At 45.7% G+C, this 24,736-nt stretch overlaps 1 protein-coding gene across 2 annotated transcripts in view; it reads right to left on the reverse strand.

Annotated features, from left to right (window-relative positions):
* The window catches only part of LOC140491803 (fibroblast growth factor 18-like), a 386,792-nt gene that overhangs the window by 4,924 nt on the left and 357,132 nt on the right, over positions 1 to 24,736 (reverse strand). For both annotated transcript variants that reach the window (XM_072590204.1, XM_072590203.1), the window contains exon 4: positions 214 to 320. In XM_072590204.1, the coding sequence (XP_072446305.1) occupies positions 214 to 320 (107 nt within the window). The remainder of the gene's footprint in view (positions 1 to 213; positions 321 to 24,736) is intronic.

Below are 24,736 nucleotides of genomic sequence, written 5' to 3' on the forward strand. Positions count from 1 at the left end.
AGAGAGAGAGAGAGAGAGCGCGAGAGAGAGTGAGAACGTGACAGGGTAGAGATGCAGAACAATAGGATAGAGACGCAGAGTGACAAGATTCAGCACAAGCTCAGACATGCTGTTGGATAGTGAAAGGGAATTATTGGACACCAGTCGAACACCTGAGTCAAGTGAGGAACTCAGTGACAGAAGTTGGAGTTGACCTTGAGAGACCCCACTTACCTTTCCCACTAGCTTTCCTTTCTTGTTCATGCAGAGGTAATGGTCTGTTTCCTTCCCCTTGATCCTGACTTGGCTGCCAAATGTGTCCGTTTCCACTAAGAGCTGGGCTTGGAAAGTAAGAAGATAGAAACATTAAGATGGCTGGAAGTTCTCAGATCAATAAACCTGAGCTCCACGAACAGCAATCACTGACCAAGACAAATATCTCCAAATGTCAAGAGGTAACACATCAAGTGCTCAAGGTCACCCTGAAATCAGAGAATGAACAGATCTGTGTTTACACCCTCCCTATCATTTGGGAGAATGTGAGGTTATGCCCATTTGCAGGAAGAAGAATGCTGAATATTATTTCAATGGAGGAAGACTACAGGAACCTGCAGAGCACATTCGAATCCCCAAAAGCTGAGTCCACATTCAGGAGCTATTAGGGAAGGCCATTGGAATGCTCGTTTTTATTTCAAATGGAATGGAGTATGAAATAGGGAGGTTTTGCTCAAACTACTCCCAGCACTAGTCAGCTGACAGCTGGAATACTGTGGACAGTTTTGGGCCCTGTATCTAAGGAAAGATACACTGGCATTAGAGACAATCCAGGGAAGCTTCATTCAGCTAATCCCAGGTACCAGGGATTGCCTCATGGAGAGAGGTTGAGTCTAAAGGGCCTGTACCCATTGGAATTTAGAGAATTGAGAGGCAACCTTATTGCAAAGTTAAAGAATCACACAACACCAGGTTATAGTCCGACAGGTTTAAGTAGAAGCACACTAGCTTTCGGAGTGTCGCTCCTTCATCAGGTGGTTGTGACCTGATGAAGGAGCAGTGCTACGAAAGCTAGTGCTTCCAATTAAACCTGTTGGACTATAACCTGGTGTTGTGTGATTTTTAACTTTGTCCACCCCAGTCCGACACCGGCGTCTCCAAGTCATAACCTTATCACACTTGGAGAGATTCTTCGGGGACTTCCCAGAGTAGATGCTGAGATGTTCTTACCCCTTGAGGGAGAGTCAGGATTAGGGGGTATAACCTCAGAATCAGGACCCACCCACATGAGAGAGAGAGAGAGAGAGAGAGAGATGAGGATAATGTTCGCTCAGAGCGTCGTGAATCTGTGGAATTCTTTACAGCACCAGGCTGTTGAGACTGGGGTCATAAAGTGCATTCAAAATTGAAATACATGATTTTTAATCAATAAGGGGATCAAGGGTTGTGGGGAAAGGACAGGAGAGTGGAGGTGAGGATGATCAGATCAGACATGACCTTATTCAATAGCAGAGTGAATTTTATGACCTGAATCACCTACTTCTGTTCTTATGTCATACAGTCTTTTTTTTCAAACACTCCCAGGACAGGGGCAGCATGGGTTAGACACAGAGTAAAGCTGCCTCTACACCGTTCCCATCAAACACTCCCAGGACAGGGGCAGCATGGGTTAGACACAGAGTAAAGTTGCCTCTACACCGTTCCCATCAAACACTCCCAGGACAGGGGCAGCATGGGTTAGACACAGAGTAAAGCTGCCTCTACACCGTCCCCATCAAACACTCCCAGGACAGGGGCAGCATGGGTTAGACACAGAGTAAAGCTGCCTCTACACCGTCCCCATCAAACACTCCCAGGACAGGGGCAGCATGGGTTAGACACAGAGTAAAGCTGCCTCTACACCGTCCCCATCAAACACTCCCAGGACAGGGGCAGCATGGGTTAGACACAGAGTAAAGCTGCCTCTACACCGTCCCCATCAAACACTCCCAGGACAGGGGCAGCATGGGTTAGACACAGAGTAAAGCTGCCTCTACACCGTTCCCATCAAACACTCCCAGGACAGGGGCAGCATGGGTTAGACACAGAGTAAAGCTGCCTCTACACCGTCCCCATCAAACACTCCCAGGACAGGGGCAGCATGGGTTAGACACAGAGTAAAGCTGCCTCTACACCGTTCCCATCAAACACTCCCAGGACAGGGTTAAATACAGTATGAAGCTCCCTCCACTCTTTGAACTGAAGATAAACTGAAAATAAACTTCCTTCTACTATTTTAAACTGTGAGTAAAGGTCTTTCTACTCTTGAAAAATGGAAAGGAAATGGAAAATAAAACTCTCCTGACACCATCCCCCACCAAACACTCCCAGGACAGGAACAGCATGAAGTTAGATACCGAGTAAAGCCTCTTCTACACTGTCCTCATCAAACACTCTCAGGACAGGAACAGCATGAAGTTAGATACCGAGTAAAGCCTCTTCTACACTGTCCTCATCAAACACTCTCAGGACAGGAACAGCATGAAGTCAGATACCGAGTAAAGCCTCTTCTACACTGTCCTCATCAAACACTCTCACAATAGGAACAGAACAGGGCTAGATGCAGAGTAAAGCTCACTTCATTCCCCCCCATCAAACACACCCACAACAGTACAGGCACTCAGTTAGATATGGAGTAAAGCTCTTCCTACACTCTCCCATTATACTGGATCTGAAAGCACTTGTAGTCTAGGCTGTTAACTTGAAATGGAGCCAATTAGTTTTGAAACACAGACATCATTTGCACTGAAAGTGCATAAATAAGAATAAAAGAAATGCAGAATGGTTTCATATAATGTAATTTTAAGTTCGGATGTTTGAATTAGTGACAAAAGGGTTTTTCAAGGCTCCTGATACCTCTTCTCTGCCTCCCTCAATAGCCTGGGATATATCTCATCCGAGTGGACAGATTTCTCCATATTTAGTACTGGACACCTTTATTTCCTCACTTTATGTTACGTTCAGAGGTTATGTCACAGGCCTCCACCCTGAAGTATATACCCGCAGTCCTTTTCCATCATGAAGGCCATTGCAAAGTTGAGGGACAGTGCCCACATTTTTTGGATCCACGCACACACACATTACTGAGAGTCACTAAAGGGCCCTCCTCTTTCCATGACTATTCTCTTACTCTTTGTATATTCAACCCCGCCCCCCCCCTTCGGTTTTCCTTTATTTCATCCACAAATCCTTCCTTGGTTATGTCACACAAACACATGGGAAAGGTATCCTCGTAGGGAAGAGGGTGAGGAGGAACAGGTGTGTCAGGTGGTAAGAGAAGTGGAAGATGACAGACAATAAGAGTGAAATGGAATGAAATGTAGACAGTTCCCAAAGCAATCCTCCTCCAGTCTGATTATCTTATTTCACTCAGTTTGCTGGATGGCTGGTTTGTGATTTGGAGTGGTACCTTTCAGTGTGGGTTCAATTCCCACACTGGCTGAGGTTACCACAAATGACTCTTTCTTCAACCTCTCCTTTTGTCTGAGCAATGGTGACCCCCCCAAGCTAAACCACCGAGTGTCATCTCGTGCTCTGATGACAGAGCAGCCCTATGGGACGACAGTGACTTTAAGAGGACAGTTAGACACTGTGTTTTCATAAGTAAGCTAGCTCGCTGAGCTGGAAGGTTTGTTTTCAGACGTTTCGTTGCCATACTAGGTCACACCATCAGTGAGAGTCCCCGGTGAAGCGCTGGTGGTATGTCCCGCCTCTCTGGTTATTGGTCTTGGGTAATTAAGGTGGGTGATGTCATCTCTGTTTCTTTTTCATATTGAGTGAATGACAACTGAAGGATTTTGTAAAGACCATTGAGACAGTATGAGGTAGTCTGTGCATGTACACCTGGATGTACTATATTGACTCATGCTGATGTGGACATGGGAGAGTCAGGACTGAGAAAACAACATTGTTACTGTTTAAACCCTGAAAAACAAGCTTAGGTGGAAACTAAGATTCAGGGAAACCACTTGACTGAACTTGGCTAAAGCAGATGGAGTGCAGTCTTGGTGTTGGTTCCTAAACCAAATGGATTAACTAGATTCTGTGTAAATTATAGAAGGGTAAATGATGGTTAACTCCATGATTAGAGGACAGTATTCACAGGGTTGGCAATGCCTCTTCATAAAATGCTGTAATAGTGTACAAATTGCACAGCAATATGTAACTACACCCATAATGCATCAGTAAACAAATTGAACAGGTGTGTACACCTACACCAACAATCTCACTGTATCCGTGCTCAAACAGACCAGAAATGGACAAAGACAAAGAAACAACTAGCATCCAACTATGGTATCATAGCACAAAGAGACCAGCAGTCTACAACGACAGCCACAGACTCATTGTATCACTGTACACAGTATATCAGGGTCTGTACATTGGCTCAGAGGTCAGCACTGCTGCCTCACAGCGCCAGGGACCCAGGGTCAATTCCACCCTCAGGTAACTGTCTGTGTGGAGTTTGCACTTTCTCCCCGTGTCTGCTTGGGTTTCCTACCACAGTCCAAACATGTGCAGGTTAGGTCAACTGGCCATGGGAAATTGCCCGTAGTGTTCAGGGATATGAAGGTTGGGTGCGTTAGTCAGGGGTCAAGGTAGAGTAAAAGGGGAGGGGACTGGGTTTGGGGAGGATATTCTTCGGAGGGTCGGCATGGACTTGTTGGGCCGAAAGGCCTGTTCTTCACTGTAGGGATTCTAAGAACATAGACCACTCGTATACAACTTCGTGTATAGGCACACTGTATCAAAGAACAAATACACCAGCCGTATACAACGACACCCACAGACTCACTGTATCATTGCACAAACTGACCAGCAATATGTAACTACACCCATAATGGCATAATGCATCAGTAAACAAATTGAACCAGTGTGTACCAGCACATTATAACATTCATACATTCACCGTATTAGTACACAGCGATCATAAATTCACTGTATCAGTGCACACATAGAACAGCAGTATACAACAACACCCACAGACTTACTGCCTCCTACATGACAAGCCCAATGAGATAAGACCCAATTAGAACATACAACTGTACTGCACAGGAACAGGCCCTTCGGCCCATGATGTTGTGCCGAACATGATGCCAAATTAAACTGATTCCTACTGCCTGCCATTGGTCCAAATCCTTCCATTCCTTGTATATTCATGTGCTTACCTAAATGCCCCTTAAATGCCCCTATCCTATCTGCCTCCACCAGGCAGCACGTTGCAGACTCCTATCATTCTCTGCATCAAAAACCTGCCCCTTCCATCTCCAATGGACTCTCCCCTCTAACCTTAAGTGCATGCCCCCTATTAGGAGAGATTTTAACTCTGGGAAAAATATTCTGACCATCAACCCTATCTATTCTTCTCAGAATTTTAGAGACTTTGATCAAGTCTCCCCTCAGGCTCTGCTGCTGGAGAGAAACCAACTATAGGTTTTCTAGCATCTCCTATAGCACACACTCTCGAAGCCACCCTGGTAAACCTCTTCTGCACCCTCTCCTTCCTGTGATGTAAGTGTGGCCTAACCAAAGTCTTATAAAGCTGCAACATGACATCCTGACCTATGAACTCAATGCCCCAACCAATAAAGGCAAGCTTGTCATCTGCCTTCTTTACCGCCCTTTCTACTTGTGTGGCCATTTTCAGGGAAGTACCGAGATCACTCTGTGCATCAATGCTGTTCAGGATCCTGCCATTAGTTAATGACTTTTCCTTAAAGTTTGATCTTCCAAAGCGCAGCACCTCACACCTGGCTGCGTTGAACTCCACCTGCCATTTCTGCAACTGATCTCTATCCCGATGTATCCTTTGACAATCTTCAACATTATCTACAACTCCACCGATCTTGGTAACATCTGCAAACACACTAACCCACATCTACACTTCCATCCAAGTCAGCAGAGGTCAGAGTTCAGATCCCTATTGAACACCAATCAGGAAAACACCCTCCCACCGTTACCCTCTGTCTTCTATGAGCAGGCCAATTCTGAATCCAGATGCTGAAAACCAAATACTGGATTAGTGGTGCTGGAAGAGCACAGCAGTTCAGGCAGCATCCAAGGAGCAGCGAAATCGACGTTTCGGGCAAAAGCCCTTCATCAGGAATAAAGGCAGTTTCCTCCTCTCTCTACAAGAATCTCAGGGAGTCCCTCTCCCACTGCAACTCCCAGGTCATTTCCTCTGCTCTGAAGACCTATCCACTCCACCCTCTCCTCCTTGACCTATCACCTTCATCCCCTCCCCCACTCACCCATTGTACTCTATGCTACTCTCTCCCCACCCCCACCCTCCTCTAGCTTATCTCTCCACGCTTCAGGCTCACTGCCTTTATTCCTGATGAAGGGCTTTTGCCCGAAACGTCGATTTCGCTGCTCGTTGGATGCTGCCTGAACTGCTGTGCTCTTCCAGCACCACTAATCCAATTCTGAATTCATGCAGCCAAGTCACCGTGGATCCCAGGCGTCTTGATTTTCTGGATGAACCTACCAATGAGGGACCTTGTCGAAAGCCTTACTGAAATCCACGTAGACAATTCCTAATCCACTGCTCTACATTCATCAATCACCTTTGTTACCTCCTCAAAAAATTCAGTCAAGTCAGTAAGACATGACCCAAGCTGCACAAAGCCATACCAACTGACCCTAATCAGGCAATGCTTTTTCAAATGTGAGTACATCCTAGCCCTAAGAAGTCTCTACTAGCTTCTGAACCAGTGTTGAGAGACCCATCGGTCTATAGTTTCCTGGTTTATTCCTATTTCCAGACTTAAACAGAGGAGCAACATTAACTCCTCATCGGTCCTCTTGGACCTCTCCAGTGGCTAGTGAGGATACAAAGATCTTAGTTAAGGCCCCAGCAATCTCCTCTCTTGCCTCTCTCAATAACCTGGGGTAGATACCATCAGTTCCTGGGGACTTATCCACCTGAATACTCTTCAAGAGACCCAACACCACTTCTTTCTGGATCTCAAAATGCCCTCGCGTATTGTCATGCTCCATACAAATCTCACTCTCTCCCATATCCATCTGGGTGAATACCAACGCAAAGTACTCATTTAGGATCTCACCCACAACCTCTGCCACCTTTATCCTTGAGTGGTCCTACCTTCTCCCTTGTTATCCTCGTGTTTTTATTGTCTGTATAGAATGCCTTGGGATACTCTTTAACCCTACTTGTCAAAGTCATTTTATGGCCTCTTCTTGCTTTCCTAATTCCCTGCTTGAGATCTTTCCTGTACATTCCTCATGGGCCCTTTCTGATTTTAGTTTTCTCAACCTTGCACATGCTTCATTTTCCTTTTGACTAAATTCCCAACCCCCCCTCGTTATATCGGCTCCCTTACCTTGCCATCCTTGACCTTCCTCCTCACTGGAACAGGTCAGACCTGGTCAGCAGGTCTTTAACAACTCCCACATGTCAAATGGGGACCCGCCCAATAACAGTTCCTCCCAATTCACACTCCCTAGCTCCAGTCTAATACTCACTCAACCTTAATTTGCCTTCCCCCAATTTGGTACCTTCCTGCAAGGTCCTGACTTATCCTTATTCATACTTATCCTAAACTTTAAGGAGTTGTGATTCCAAACTGCTCTCCCCTGAAAGGTCAGTTGCCTCGCCAGGCCCAATAGCCAATACAACGTCCAATGTGGCCCCTCCTCTGGTTGGACTGTCCACATACTGTTTCAAGAAACCCTCTTGGATGCACTTAACAAATTCTGCCCATCTAAGCCTCTTGCTCGAAGGGAATCCCAGTCAATATTGGGGAGTTTAAAGTCACCCACAATGACAACGCTGTAGTCATTGCTTCTTTCCATAATCTGCCAACATACTTGTTCCTCAAGGTCTCGGTGGCTGTTGGGGGGGGCTGTAGTATAATCCCAGAGTGATCTTATTTTTGAGTTCTCCCACATTGCTTCAGTAGATGAGCTTTCCAGTACATCCTCTCAGAGTGCAGATGTGACATTCTCCCTGATTAGCAATGCAATTCTGGATTTAGTTCAGGGAAACAGAGATGGGCAAGTGGATGAAGTGACAGTGGGCAACCAGATCGGGGATAGTGACCATCATCTGGTTAGATTTAGTGTTATTATATAAAATGATGAGAGATAAATCAGGAATAAAAGACTTAAATAGCAGGGTGGTGGGGGGGGGGGGGGATGCAAATTTTACAAAACCGAAATGATTTGGTTGAGGTGGACTGGAACATGACTGCTAAAGCAGTGAGAGGAACTAAAACAGGAGATCCTTAGGGCACAAAACAGACATGTCCCCTCCCAAAATAAGAATGGTACTGCCGAATCTCGGACCGCTCCCCCCCACCCCACCCCACCCCCCCATGGTTGTCTAGAAAAACTACTGGGGAAGATTAAACAGGAAAAGAAAGTCACAAAAAACTCAACACTGCAGATAGCCTCCGACCGTAGGTGCTCAAAGTTTGGGAGAAGATTTGTAGCTCGGGTGCTCGTCTGAGGATGTCACCTGGACAGGGGCCGAAACGTTTGTAAGACAAATTCCCAGCTCGGCGAACGGAACCACAACATTGTCTCCGGGCTTAGAAAGTCCAGGGATCAAGTGACAACTGAACAAAATAGAAACAAAGAGAGGGTGTGAAAAAATATTCACCATCAAGATCAAGGACAACTCAAAGCTGTTTGACCACGATATAAAGAGCAAAAGGATAGCTCAGGAAAAAGTGGGATTGATCAGAGGTGAAGAAGGGAACTTGTGTGAAGATGCAGAGAACACGGGAAGAATTTTAAATGGATTTTTCTTTGTCTCTATAATCACAAAGGACAGGAGTGATGCAGATACAGCATTCTGTCTTGAGCAGTGTGAAATATTGAACAAGACATTCGTAACAAGAGAGGAAGTGTGAGAAGAGTCAGAATCCTTGAAAGTGGATAAAACACCAGGACTGGTTGGATTGTTCCATGGGATGTTGGTGGAGATCGAGGAGGAAATAACAGATACTTTGAGGATTATTTTCCAATCTCCATCAGGCATAAGTGAGGTGCCAGAGGACTGGAGGAATGCAAGTGGTGGTTCTGTTGTTTAAAAAGGATACATACAATTGTAGGGCAGTTCATCTTACTTCGGTGGTGGGCAACTGGTTAAAACCAATCCTAAAAATGCAGATAAACCATCACTTAGAAAGGTGTAGATTAGTTAGAGGGATAGTCAGCACGGCTTTTTAAGCAGAAGGAGAATCGACGTTTCGGGCATAAGCTTATCCTTGGATGCTGCCTGACCTGCTGCGTTTTTCCAGCAACACATTTTTAAGCTCTGATCCCCAGCATCTGCAGTCCTCACTTTCTCCTAATGGCTTTTTAAGGGAAGGTGATGCCTTTTAACACTGATTGAATTCTTTGAGGAAGTCACAAGGGGGACTGATGAGGGCAGTGCCGTGGATGTTGTCGACATGGACTTTGGTAAGGCATTTCACAAGGTCCCACGTAACATACTGTCAAGAGTAAGGTCGATGGGACACAGGATAATGTGTTGAATTGGATCCAAAGTTGGCTTAGAAACAGGAAACAAAGGATAATCGTCAATGGCTACCTTGTGAATGCGAAGCCATTTCAAGTGGTTTCCTGCAGGGTTAGGTGGTGGGACACCTGTTGTTTCTTTAATACGTTGATGATTAGGACCTAAACGCAGGGTCATTCTGGGAAATTTGCAGTTGACGTAAAAATCACCAGTGGAGTGGATAGCTGTCAGCTCCAGAATGGTATAGCAAGGTCAGTGCAGTGGGCAGCAAAGTGGCAGACTGAGTTCAAATCTGATAATGGCGTCCCACATAGTCACTGTGTCATTGTATACACAATCACCTGATGAGGGAGTGTCGATCCAAAAGCTAGTGCTTCCAATTAAACCTGTTGGACTATAACCTGGTGCTGTGTGATTTTTAACTTTGTCCATCCCAGGTCAGCAGTATACAACTACACCCACTGACTTTTGGTATCATCACACAAACAGACCAGCAGGATACAACCACACCAACAGACTCCCTGCAACAGTGCACACATAGAACAGCAACGGCTCCCACAACCTCACTGTGTCTGTGAACAAAGAGAACAGCAGGGTAAAATTACATCTCACAGACTCACTGCATCACAGCACAAACAGACCAGCAGGATCCAAGCGATTCGCTATCTCAGTGTTCACATAGACCAACAATATGCAGCTACACCTACAGATTCACCGGAGCGGTGCAATAACAGACCAGTGGTGTAATAATACACCTCCACCAACAGACCCACTATAACAGTGCTCACACAGACTCTCAACATACAGGTCCACCCACTGTTTTAGTGTACACAGAGACCTGCAGAATGGGACTTTCGCCACAAACTCAGTATTTTATTGTGCACAAAGACCCATCAGTATACAACTCAAACTAACAGTCTCAGTACATGAATACACAGCAGACTATAACACCAACAGACTCTGTAGCAAAGCACACACAGGCCAGTGGTATAGACCTACAACTGTATCCATGCACAGACAGACAACCAGTATACATCTACAGGCAAAAACTCACAGTCTCAGTACATATGGTTCAGACCTTTGAGTACAGGAGTTGGGACGTAACGTTGAGATTGTACAGGACATTGGTGAGGCCTCTTCTAGAGAACGATGTTAAGTTCTGGTCTCTCTGTTATAAGCAGGATATTATTAAAGCTGAAGAGGGTTAGAAGAGATTTATCAGGATGTTGCCAGGATTGAAGGGTTGGAATTATGAACAGAAGCTGGATTGGCTGGGATGTAGGTGGGAGAGAGGTTTCAAGAGTGGGGGACATATTTTTAAAGGTGACGGGTGAAAGACTGTAAAAAGACATGGGGGGGCAGAGAGTGGTCTGTGTGTGGAATGATCTTCCAGTGGAAGTGATGGATACAGGTACAGTTACAATGTTTAAAAGACATTTCGATAAGTACATGAATAAGAAATGTTTGGAGGGATATGGACCAACCACAAGCAGGTGGGACTAGTCTAGTTTCGGATTATGCTTGGAATCGACTGGTTGGACCGAAGGGTCTGCTTCCGCACTGCATAATTTTATGACTTTGAATAGAACTGCAGGATACAACTATATCCAGGGCCTCTCTGGTGAACAAACAGAACAGCAATATATGATTCCAGCCCAAAGCTTACTTCATCAATGCACAACAGGCGAGCAGTCTTCATCCACAATCGCATACTCACCGTATCAATGCAACAATTAACCAGTCTAACAGACTCAGTGTCTCTGATTAAACAGACCAGCAGTAGACACCAATACTCACAGATGGACCACACCATTTAACACATAGAGCAGCAGAAAACAAGGACACCCACTTACACACTGTCTCATTGTACACATAGAGTAGCAGTGCACATCTACACCCACACACTGTCTCAGTGTACAGATGGAACAACAATATACACCTATACTCACTGACTAACTGTACCATTGCATACGTGGACCAGCAGAGCACAACATTGTGCTACAAGGAGCATAGAGAACAGCAGTGTACATCAACACCTACACTCACTGTCTCAGTGCACACATGGAACAGCAATGTACATCAACACCTACACTCACTGTCTCAGTGTACACACAGAACAGCAGTGTACATCTACACCCACACACACTATCTCAGTGTACCCATAGAAAAGCAGTGTACATCTACACCCACACTCACTGTCTCAGTGTACACATAGAACAGCAGTGTACATCTACACCCACACTCACTGTCTCAGTGTACCCATAGAAGAAGCAGTGTACATCTACACCCACACTCACTGTCTCAGTGTACCCATAGAACAGCAGTGTACATCTAAACCCGCACTCACTGTCTCAGTGTACACATGGAACAGAAGTGTGCATCGACACCGACACTCACTGTCTCAGTGGACCCATTGAACACCAGTGTGCATCTATAACCACATTCACTGTCTCAGTGTACACACAGAGAACAGCAGTGTACATCTACACCTACAATCACTCTCTCAGTATACACACAGAACAGCAGTGTACATCTACGCCTACAATCACTCTCTCAGTGTACACACAGAGAACAGCAGTGTACATCTACACCGACAATCACTCTCTCAGAGTACACACAGAGAACAGCAGTGTACCTCTACACCCACACTCACTGTCTCAGTGTACACACATAGAACAGCAGTGTACATCTACACCTCCACTCACTGTCTCAGTGTACAAATGGAACAGCAGTGTACATCTACACCAACACTCACTGTCTCAGTGTACACATAGAACAGCAGTGTACATCTACACCAACACTCACTGTCTCAGTGTACACATAGAACAGCAGTGTACACCTACATCTACACTCACTGTCTCAGTGTAGACATAGAACAGCAGTGTACATCTGCACCCACACTCACTCTCTCAGTGTACACATAGAACAGCAGTGTACATCTACACCCACATTCACTGTCTCAGTGTACCCATGCAAAAGCAGTGTACATCTAGACCCACACTCAGTATCTCAGTGTACACATAGAACAGCAGTGTACATCTACACCTACACTCACTGTCTCAGTGTACACATAGAACAGAAGTGTACATCTACACCTACACTCACTATCTCAGTGCACACATAGAACAGCAGTGTACATCTACACCTACACTCACTGTCTCAGTGCACACATAGAACAGCAGTGTACATCTAGACCACACTCACTGTCTCAGTGTACACATAGGACAGAAGTGTACATCTACACCTACACTCACTATCTCAGTGCACACATAGAACAGCAGTGCACATCTACACCCACACTCACTATCTCAGTGCACACATAGAACAGCAGTGTACATCTACACCCACACTCACTATCTCAGTGCACACATAGAACAGCAGTGTACATCTACACCCACACTCACTATCTCAGTGCACACATAGAACAGCAGTGTACATCTACACCTACACTCACTGTCTCAGTGTACACATAGAACAGAAGTGTACATCTACACCTACACTCACTATCTCAGTGCACACATAGAACAGCAGTGCACATCTACACCCACACTCACTATCTCAGTGCACACATAGAACAGCAGTGTACATCTACACCCACACTCACTATCTCAGTGCACACATAGAACAGCAGTGTACATCTACACCCACACTCACTATCTCAGTGCACACATAGAACAGCAGTGTACATCTACACCTACACTCACTGTCTCAGTGCACACATAGAACAGAAGTGTACATCTACACACACACTACTTTCTCAGTGTACACATAGAACATCAGTGTACATCTACACCTACACTCACTGTCTCAGTGTACCCATAGAACATCAGTGTACATCTTCACCGACACTCACTGTCTCAGTGTACACATAGAACAGCAGTGTACATCTACACCCACACTCACTGTCTCAGTGTACACACAGTACAGCAGTGTACATCTACACCCACACTCACTGTCTCAGTGCACCCATAGAACAGCAGTGTACATCTACACCTACACTCACTGTCTCAGTGTACACATAGAACACCAGTGTACATCTACACCCACACTCACTGTCTCAGTGTACACATAGAACAGCAGTGTACATCTACACCCACACTCACTGTCTCAGTGTACACATAGAACTGCAGTGTACATCTACATCTACACTCACTGTCTCAGTGTAGACATAGAACAGCAGTGTACATCTGCACCCACACTCACTCTCTCAGTGTACACATAGAACAGCAGTGTACATCTACGCCCACACTCACTGTCTCAGTGTACACACAGTACAGCAGTGTACATCTACACCCACACTCACTGTCTCAGTGCACACAAAGAACAGCAGTGTACATCGACACCCACACTCACTGTCTCAGTGGACACATAGAACATTAGTGTACATCTACACCCACACTCACTGTCTCAGTGTACCCATAGTACAGCAGTGTACATCTAAATCTGCACTCACTGTCTCAGTGTACACACAGAACATCAGTGTACATCGACACCCACACTCACTGTCTCAGTGTACACATAGAACAGCAGTGTACACCTACATCTACACTCACTGTCTCAGTGTAGACATAGAACAGCAGTGTACATCTGCACCCACACTCACTCTCTCAGTGTACACATAGAACAGCAGTGTACATCTACACCCACATTCACTGTCTCAGTGTACCCATGCAAAAGCAGTGTACATCTAGACCCACACTCAGTATCTCAGTGTACACATAGAACAGCAGTGTACATCTACACCTACACTCACTGTCTCAGTGTACACATAGAACAGAAGTGTACATCTACACCTACACTCACTATCTCAGTGCACACATAGAACAGCAGTGTACATCTACACCTACACTCACTGTCTCAGTGCACACATAGAACAGCAGTGTACATCTAGACCACACTCACTGTCTCAGTGTACACATAGGACAGAAGTGTACATCTACACCCACACTCACTATCTCAGTGCACACATAGAACAGCAGTGTACATCTACACCTACACTCACTGTCTCAGTGCACACATAGAACAGAAGTGTACATCTACACACACACTACTTTCTCAGTGTACACATAGAACATCAGTGTACATCTACACCTACACTCACTGTCTCAGTGTACCCATAGAACATCAGTGTACATCTTCACCGACACTCACTGTCTCAGTGTACACATAGAACAGCAGTGTACATCTACACCCACACTCACTGTCTCAGTGTACACACAGTACAGCAGTGTACATCTACACCCACACTCACTGTCTCAGTGCACCCATAGAACAGCAGTGTACATCTACACCTACACTCACTGTCTCAGTGTACACATAGAACACCAGTGTACATCTACACCCACACTCACTGTCTCAGTGTACACATAGAACAGCAGTGTACATCTACACCCACACTCACTGTCTCAGTGTACACATAGAACTGCAGTGTACATCTACATCTACACTCACTGTCTCAGTGTAGACATAGAACAGCAGTGTACATCTGCACCCACACTCACTCTCTCAGTGTACACATAGAACAGCAGTGTACATCTACGCCCACACTCACTGTCTCAGTGTACACACAGTACAGCAGTGTACATCTACACCCACACTCACTGTCTCAGTGCACACAAAGAACAGCAGTGTACATCGACACCCACACTCACTGTCTCAGTGGACACATAGAACATTAGTGTACATCTACACCCACACTCACTGTCTCAGTGTACCCATAGTACAGCAGTGTACATCTAAATCTGCACTCACTGTCTCAGTGTACACACAGAACATCAGTGTACATCGACACCCACACTCACTGTCTCAGTGTATCCATAGAACAGCAGTGTACATCTAAACCCACACTCACTGTCTCAGTGTACCCATAGAAGAAGCAGTGTACATCTACACCCACACTCACTGTCTCAGTGTACCCATAGAACAGCAGTGTACATCTACACCTACAATCACTCTCTCAGTGTACACACAGAACAGCAGTGTACATCTACACCTACAATCACTCTCTCAGTGTACACACAGAACAGCAGTGTATATCTACACCTACAATCACTCTCTCAGTGTACACACAGAGAACAGCAGTGTACATCTACACCTACAATCACTCTCTCAGTGTACACATAGAACAGCAGTGTACATCTACACCTATACTCACTGTCTAAGCGTACAAATAGAACTGCAGTGTACATCTACACCAACACTCACTGTCTCAGTGAACCCATGGAACAGCAGTGTACATCTGCACCCACACTCACTCTCTCAGTGTACACATAGAACAGCAGTGTACATCTACACCCACATTCACTGTCTCAGTGTACCCATGGAAAAGCAGTGTACATCTACACCCACACTCAGTATCTCAGTGTACACATAGAACAGCAGTGTACATCTGCACCCACACTCACTCTCTCAGTGTACACATAGAACAGCAGTGTACATCTACACCCACATTCACTGTCTCAGTGTACCCATGGAAAAGCAGTGTACATCTACACCCACACTCAGTATCTCAGTGTACACATAGAACAGCAGTGTACATCTTCACCTACACTCACTGTCTCAGTGCACACATAGAACAGCAGTGTACATCTTCACCTACACTCACTGTCTCAGTGCACACATAGAACAGCAGTGTACATCTACACCCACACTCAGGATCTCAGTGTACACATAGAACAGAAGTGTACATCTACACCCACACTCACTATCTCAGTGCACACATAGAACAGCAGTGTACATCTACACCTACACTCACTGTCTCAGTGCACACATAGAACAGAAGTGTACATCTACACACACACTACTTTCTCAGTGTACACATAGAACATCAGTGCACATCTACACCGACACTCACTGTCTCAATGTACACATAGAACAGCAGTGTACATCGACACCCACACTCACTCTCTCAGTGTACACATAGAACAGCAGTGTACATCTACACCCACACTCACTGTCTCAGTGTAGACATAGAACAGCAGTGTACATCTACACCTCCACTCACTGTCTCAGTGTAGACATGGAACAGCAGTGTACATCTGCACCCACACTCACTCTCTCAGTGTACACATAGAACAGCAGTGTACATCTACACCCACACTCACTGTCTCAGTGTACACACAGTACAGCAGTGTACATCTACACCCACACTCACTGTCTCAGTGCACACATAGAACAGCAGTGTACATCTACACCCACACTCACTGTCTCAGTGGACACATGGAACATTAGTGTACATCTACACCCACAGTCACTGTCTAAGTGTACCAATGTACAGCCGTGTACATCTACACCCACACTCACTGTCTCAGTGTACACACAGAACAGCAGTGTACATCTACACCTACACTCACTGTCTCAGTGTACCCATAGTACAGCAGTGTACATCTAAATCTGCACTCACTGTCTCAGTGTACACACAGAACATCAGTGTACATCGACACCCACACTCACTGTCTCAGTGTACCCACAGTACAGCAGTGTACATGGACACCCACACACACTGTCTCAGTGTACCCATAGTACAGCAGTGTACATCTAAATCTGCACTCACTGTCTCAGTGTACACAAAGAACAGCAGTGTACATCGACACCCACACTCACTGTCTCAGTGGACACATGGAACATTAGTGTACATCTACACCCACACTCACTGTCTCAGTGTACCCATAGTACAGCAGTGTACATCTACACCCACATTCACTGTCTCAGTGTACCCATGGAAAAGCAGTGTACATCTACACCTACACTCACTGTCTCAGTGCACACATAGAACAGCAGTGTACATCTACACCGACACTCACTGTCTCAGTGCACACATAGAACAGCAGTGTACATCTAGACTCACACTCAGTATCTCAGTGTACACATAGAAGAGCAGTGTACATCTTCACCTACACTCACTGTCTCAGTGCACACATAGAACAGCAGTGTACATCTACACCTACACTCACTGTCTCAGTGCACACATAGAACAGCAGTGTACATCTAGACCCACACTCACTGTCTCAGTGTACACATAGGACAGAAGTGTACATCTACACCTACACTCACTGTCTCAGTGCACACATAGAACAGCAGTGTACATCTACACCTACACTCACTGTCTCAGTGCACACATAGAACAGAAGTGTACATCTACACACACACTACTTTCTCAGTGTACACATAGAACATCAGTGTACATCTACACCTACACTCACTGTCTCAGTGTACCCATAGAACATCAGTGTACATCTTCACCGACACTCACTGTCTCAGTGTACACATAGAACAGCAGTGTACATCGACACCCACACTCACTCTCTCAGTGTACACATAGAACAGCAGTGTACATCTACACCTACACTCACTGTCTCAGTGTACAAATGAAACAGCAGTGTACATCTACACCCACACTCACTGTGTCAGTGTATCCATAGAACAGCAGTGTACATCTACACCTACACTCACTGTCTCAGTGTACAAATCGAACAGCAGTGTACATCTACACCCACACTCATTGTGTGAGTGTATCCATAGAACAGCAGTGTAGACCTACACCTACACTCACTGTCTCAGTGTACACATAGAACAGCAGTGTACATCTACACCCACACTCACTGTCTCAGTGTACACATAGAACAGCAGTGTACATCTACACTCACTGTCTCAGTGTAGACATAGAACAGCAGTGTACATCTGCACCCACACTCACTCTCTCAGTGTACACATGGAACAGCAGTGCACATCTACACCCACACTCACAGTCTCAGTGTACCCATGGAACAGCAGTGTACATCGACACCCACACTCACAGTCTCAGTGTACCCATGGAACAGCAGTGTATATCTACACCCACACTCACCGTCTCAGTGCACACACAGAACAGCAGTGGATATTTTCACCGACACTCACTGTCTCAGTGTACACATAGAACAGCAGTGTACATCTACACTCACACTCACTGTCTCAGTGTACACACAGTACAGCAGTGTACATCTACACCCACACTCATTGTCTCAGTGCACACAAAGAACAGCAGTGTACATCGACACCCACACTCACTGTCTCACTGGACACATGGAACATTAGTGTACATCTACACCCACACTCATTGTCTCAGTGTACCCACAGTACAGCAGTGTACATCTAAATCTGCACTCACTGTCTCAGTGTACACACAGAACATCTGTGTACATCGACACCCACACTCACTGTCTCAGTGAACCCATAGAACAGCAGTGTACATCCAAACCTACACTCACTGTCTCAGTGTACACACATTACAGCAGTGTACATCTACACCTACACTCACGATCTCAGTGTACACATAGAACAGCAGTGTACATCGACACCCACACTCACTGTCTCAGTGTACACACAGAACAGCAGTGTACATCTGCACCCACACTCACTATCTCAGTGTACCCATAGAACAGCAGTGTACATCTACACCCACAATCACTGTCTCAGTGCACACACAGAACAGCAGTGTACATCTACACCCACAATCACTATCTCAGTGTACACATGGAACAGCAGTGTATATCTTCACTGACACTCACTGTCTCAGAGTACACATAGAACTGCAGTGTACATCTACACCTACACTCACTGTCTCAGTGTACCCATGGAACAGCAGTGTACATCGACACCTACACTCACTGTCTCAGTGTAGACATAGAACAGCAGTGTACATCTACACCTACACTCACTGTCTCAGTGTACACACAGTACAGCAGTGTACATCTACACCTACATCACGATCTCAGTGTACACATAGAACAGCAGTGTACATCGACACCCACACTCACTGTCTCAGTGTACACATGGAACAGCAGTGTATATCTTCACTGACACTCACTGTCTGGGAGTACACATAGAACTGCAGTGTACATCTACACCTACACTCACTGTCTCAGTGTACCCATGGAACAGCAGTGTACATCGACACCTACACTCACTGTCTCAGTGTAGACATAGAACAGCAGTGTACATCTGCACCCACACTCACTCTCTCAGTGTACACATAGAACAGCAGTGTACATCTACACCCACACTCACTGTCTCAGTGTAGACATAGAACAGCAGTGTACATCTACACCTATACTCACTGTCTCAGTGTACAAATGGATCAGCAGTGTACATCTACACCTGCACTCACTGTCTCAGTGTACACATCGAACAGCAGTGTACATCTACACCTCCACTCACTGTCTCAGTGTACAAATGGATCAGCAGTGTACATCTACACCTGCACTCACTGTCTCAGTGTACACATAGAACAGCAGTGTACATCTTCACCTACACTCAATGTCTCAGTGTAGACATAGAACAGCAGTGTACATCTGCACCCACACTCACTCTCTCAGTGTACACATGGAACAGCAGTGCACATCTACACCCACACTCACAGTCTCAGTGTACCCATGGAACAGCAGTGTACATCGACACCCACACTCACAGTCTCAGTGTACCCATGGAACAGCAGTGTATATCTACACCCACACTCACCGTCTCAGTGCACACACAGAACAGCAGTGGATATTTTCACCGACACTCACTGTCTCAGTGTACACATAGAACAGCAGTGTACATCTACACTCACACTCACTGTCTCAGTGTACACACAGTACAGCAGTGTACATCTACACCCACACTCATTGTCTCAGTGCACACAAAGAACAGCAGTGTACATCGACACCCACACTCACTGTCTCACTGGACACATGGAACATTAGTGTACATCTACACCCACACTCATTGTCTCAGTGTACCCACAGTACAGCAGTGTACATCTACACCCACACTCACTGTCTCAGTGTACACACATTACAGCAGTGTACATCTACACCTACACTCACTGTCTCAGTGTACACACATTACAGCAGTGTACATCTACACCTACACTCACGATCTCAGTGTACACATAGAACAGCAGTGTACATCGACACCCACACTCACTGTCTCAGTGTACACACAGAACAGCAGTGTACATCTGCACCCACACTCACTATCTCAGTGTACCCATAGAACAGCAGTGTACATCTACACCCACAATCACTGTCTCAGTGCACACACAGAACAGCAGTGTACATCTACACCCACAATCACTATCTCAGTGTACACATGGAACAGCAGTGTATATCTTCACTGACACTCACTGTCTCAGAGTACACATAGAACTGCAGTGTACATCTACACCTACACTCACTGTCTCAGTGTACCCATGGAACAGCAGTGTACATCGACACCTACACTCACTGTCTCAGTGTAGACATAGAACAGCAGTGTACATCTACACCTACACTCACTGTCTCAGTGTACACACAGTACAGCAGTGTACATCTACACCTACATCACGATCTCAGTGTACACATAGAACAGCAGTGTACATCGACACCCACACTCACTGTCTCAGTGTACACATGGAACAGCAGTGTATATCTTCACTGACACTCACTGTCTGGGAGTACACATAGAACTGCAGTGTACATCTACACCTACACTCACTGTCTCAGTGTACCCATGGAACAGCAGTGTACATCGACACCTACACTCACTGTCTCAGTGTAGACATAGAACAGCAGTGTACATCTGCACCCACACTCACTCTCTCAGTGTACACATAGAACAGCAGTGTACATCTACACCCACACTCACTGTCTCAGTGTAGACATAGAACAGCAGTGTACATCTACACCTACACTCACTGTCTCAGTGTACAAATGGATCAGCAGTGTACATCTACACCTGCACTCACTGTCTCAGTGTACACATCGAACAGCAGTGTACATCTACACCTCCACTCACTGTCTCAGTGTACAAATGGATCAGCAGTGTACATCTACACCTGCACTCACTGTCTCAGTGTACACATAGAACAGCAGTGTACATCTTCACCTACACTCAATGTCTCAGTGTAGACATTGAACAGCAGTGTACATCTGCACCCACACTCACTCTCTCAGTGCACACATAGAACAGCAGTGTACATCTACACCTACACTCACTGTCTCAGTGCACACATAGAACAGAAGTGTACATCTACACACACACTCACTATCTCAGTGTACACATAGAACATCAGTGTACATCTACAGATACACTCACTGTCTCAGTGTACCCATAGAACATCAGTGTACATCTTCACCTACACTCACTGTCTCAGTGCACACATAGAACAGCAGTGTACATCTACACCCACACTCACTGTCTCAGTGCACACAAAGAACAGCAGTGTACATCGACACCCACACTCACTGTCTCAGTGTACCCATAGTACAGCAGTGTACATCTAAACCCACACTCACTGTCTCAGTGTACACACAGTACAGCAGTGTACATCTAGCCCTACACTCACGATCTCAGTGTACACATAGAACAGCAGTGTACATCTACACCCACATTCACTGTCTCAGTGTACCCATAGAACAGCAGTGTACATCTAAACCCACACTCACTGTCTCAGTGTACACATAGAACAGAAGTGTACATCTACACCCACATTCACTGTCTCAGTGTACCCATAGAACAGCATTGTACATCTAAACCCACACTCACTGTCTCAGAGTACACACAGTACAGCAGTGTACATCTACACCTACACTCACGATCTCAGTGTACACATAGAACAGCAGTGTACATCGACACCCACACTCACTGTCTCAGTGTACACACAGAACAGCAGTGTACATCTACACCGACACTCACTGTCTCAGTGTACCCATGGAACAGCAGTGTACATCTACACCCACACTCACAGTCTCAGTGTACCCATGGAACAGCAGTGTACATCTACACCTAAACTCACTGTCTCAGTGTACACATAGAACAGCAGTGTACATCTACACCTACAATCACTCTTAGTGTACACATAGAACAGCAGTGTGCATCTACATCTACACTCACTGTCTCAGTGTACACATAGAACAGCAGTGTACATCTACACCCACATTCACTGTCTCAGTGTACACACAGAACAGCAGTGTACATCTACACCTACACTCACTGTCTCAGTGCACACATAGAACAGCAGTGTACATCTAGACCCACACTCACTATCTCAGTGTATACATAGAACAGCAGTGTACATCTACACCTCCACTCACTGTCTCAGTGCACACATAGAACAGCAGTGTACATCTACACCTACACTCACTGTCTCAGTGCACACATAGAACAGCAGTGTACATCTACACCCACACTCACTGTCTCAGTGTACACACAGTACAGCAGTGTACATCTACACCCACACTCACTGTCTCAGTGCACACAAAGAACAGCAGTGTACATCGACACCCACACTCACTGTCTCAGTGTACACACAGTACAGCAGTGTACATCTAGCCCTACTCTCACGATCTCAGTGTACACATAGAACAGCAGTGTACATTTGCACCCACACTCACTATCTCAGTGTACCCATAGAACAGCAGTGCACATCTACACCCACACTCACAGTCTCAGTGTACCCATGGAACAGCAGTGTACATCTACACCCACACTCACAGTCTCAGTGTACCCATGGAACAGCAGTGTACATCTACACCCACACTCACTGTCTCAGTGCACACACAGAACAGCAGTGTATATTTTCACCGACACTCACTGTCTCAGTGTACACATAGAACAGCAGTGTACATCTACACCCACACTCACTGTCTCAATGTACACACAGAACAGCAGTGTACATCTACACCGACACTCACTGTCTCAGTGTACCCATGGAACAGCAGTGTACATCTACACCCACACTCACAGTCTCAGTGTACCCAATGAACAGCAGTGTACATCTACACCCACACTCACTATCTCAGTGTACACATAGAACAGCAGTGTACATCTACACCTACACTCACTATCTCAGTGTACACATAGAACAGCAGTGTACATCGACACCCACACTCACTGTCTCAGTGTACCCATGGAACAGCAGTGTACATCTACACCCACACTCACAGTCACAGTGTACACATAGAACAGCAGTGTACATCTTCACCTACACTCACTGTCTCAGTGCACACATAGAACAGCAGTGTAAATCTACACCTACACTCACTGTCTCAGTGCACACATGGAACAGCAGTGTACATCTAGACCCACACTCACTATCTCTGTGTATACATAGAACATCAGTGTACATCTACACCTACACTCACTGTCTCAGTGCACACATAGAACAGAAGTGTACATCTACACACACACTCACTATCTCAGTGTACACATAGAACATCAGTGTACATCTTCACCTACACTCACTGTCTCAGTGCACACATAGAACAGCAGTGTACATCTACACCCACACTCACTGTCTCAGTGTACACACAGTACAGCAGTGTACATCTACACCCACACTCACTGTCTCAGTGCACACAAAGAACAGCAGTGTACATCGACACCTACAATCACTCTCTCAGTGCACACACAGTACAGCAGTGTACATCTACACCTACACTCATTGTCTCATTGTACACACAGTACAGCAGTGTACATCTACACCTACACTCACTATCTCAGTGTACCCATAGAACAGCAATGTACATCTACACCCACACTCACTATCTCAGTGTACACATAGAACAGCAGTGTACATCTTCACCTACACTCACTGTCTCAGTGCACACATAGAACAGCAGTGTACATCTACACCCACACTCACTGTCTCAGTGTACAGACAGTACAGCAGTGTACATCTACACCCACACTCACGATCTCAGTGTACACATAGAACAGCAGTGTACATCGACACCCACACTCACTATCTCAGTGTAACCATAGAACAGCAGTGTACATCTACACCTACACTCATTGTCTCATTGTACACACAGTACAGCAGTGTACATCTACACCTACACTCACAATCTCAGTGTACCCATAGAACAGCAGTGTACATCTACACCCACACTCACTATCTCAGTGTACACATAGAACAGCAGTGTACATCTACACCCACACTCACTGTCTCAGTGTACCCATGGAACAGCAGTGTACATCTACACCCACACTCACTGTCCCTGTGTACACATGGAACAGCAGTGCACATCTACACCCACACTCACAGTCTCAGTGTACCCATGGAACAGCAGTGTACATCTACACCCACACTCACAGTCTCAGTGTACCCATGGAACAGCAGTGTACATCTACACCCACACTCACTGTCTCAGTGTACACATGGAACAGCAGTGTACATCTACACCGACACTCACTGTCTCAGTGTACCCATGGAACAGCAGTGTACATCTACACCCACACTCA

The sequence above is a fragment of the Chiloscyllium punctatum genome, chromosome 20, assembly GCF_047496795.1.
Source record: "Chiloscyllium punctatum isolate Juve2018m chromosome 20, sChiPun1.3, whole genome shotgun sequence".
Classification (NCBI taxonomy): domain Eukaryota; kingdom Metazoa; phylum Chordata; class Chondrichthyes; order Orectolobiformes; family Hemiscylliidae; genus Chiloscyllium; species Chiloscyllium punctatum.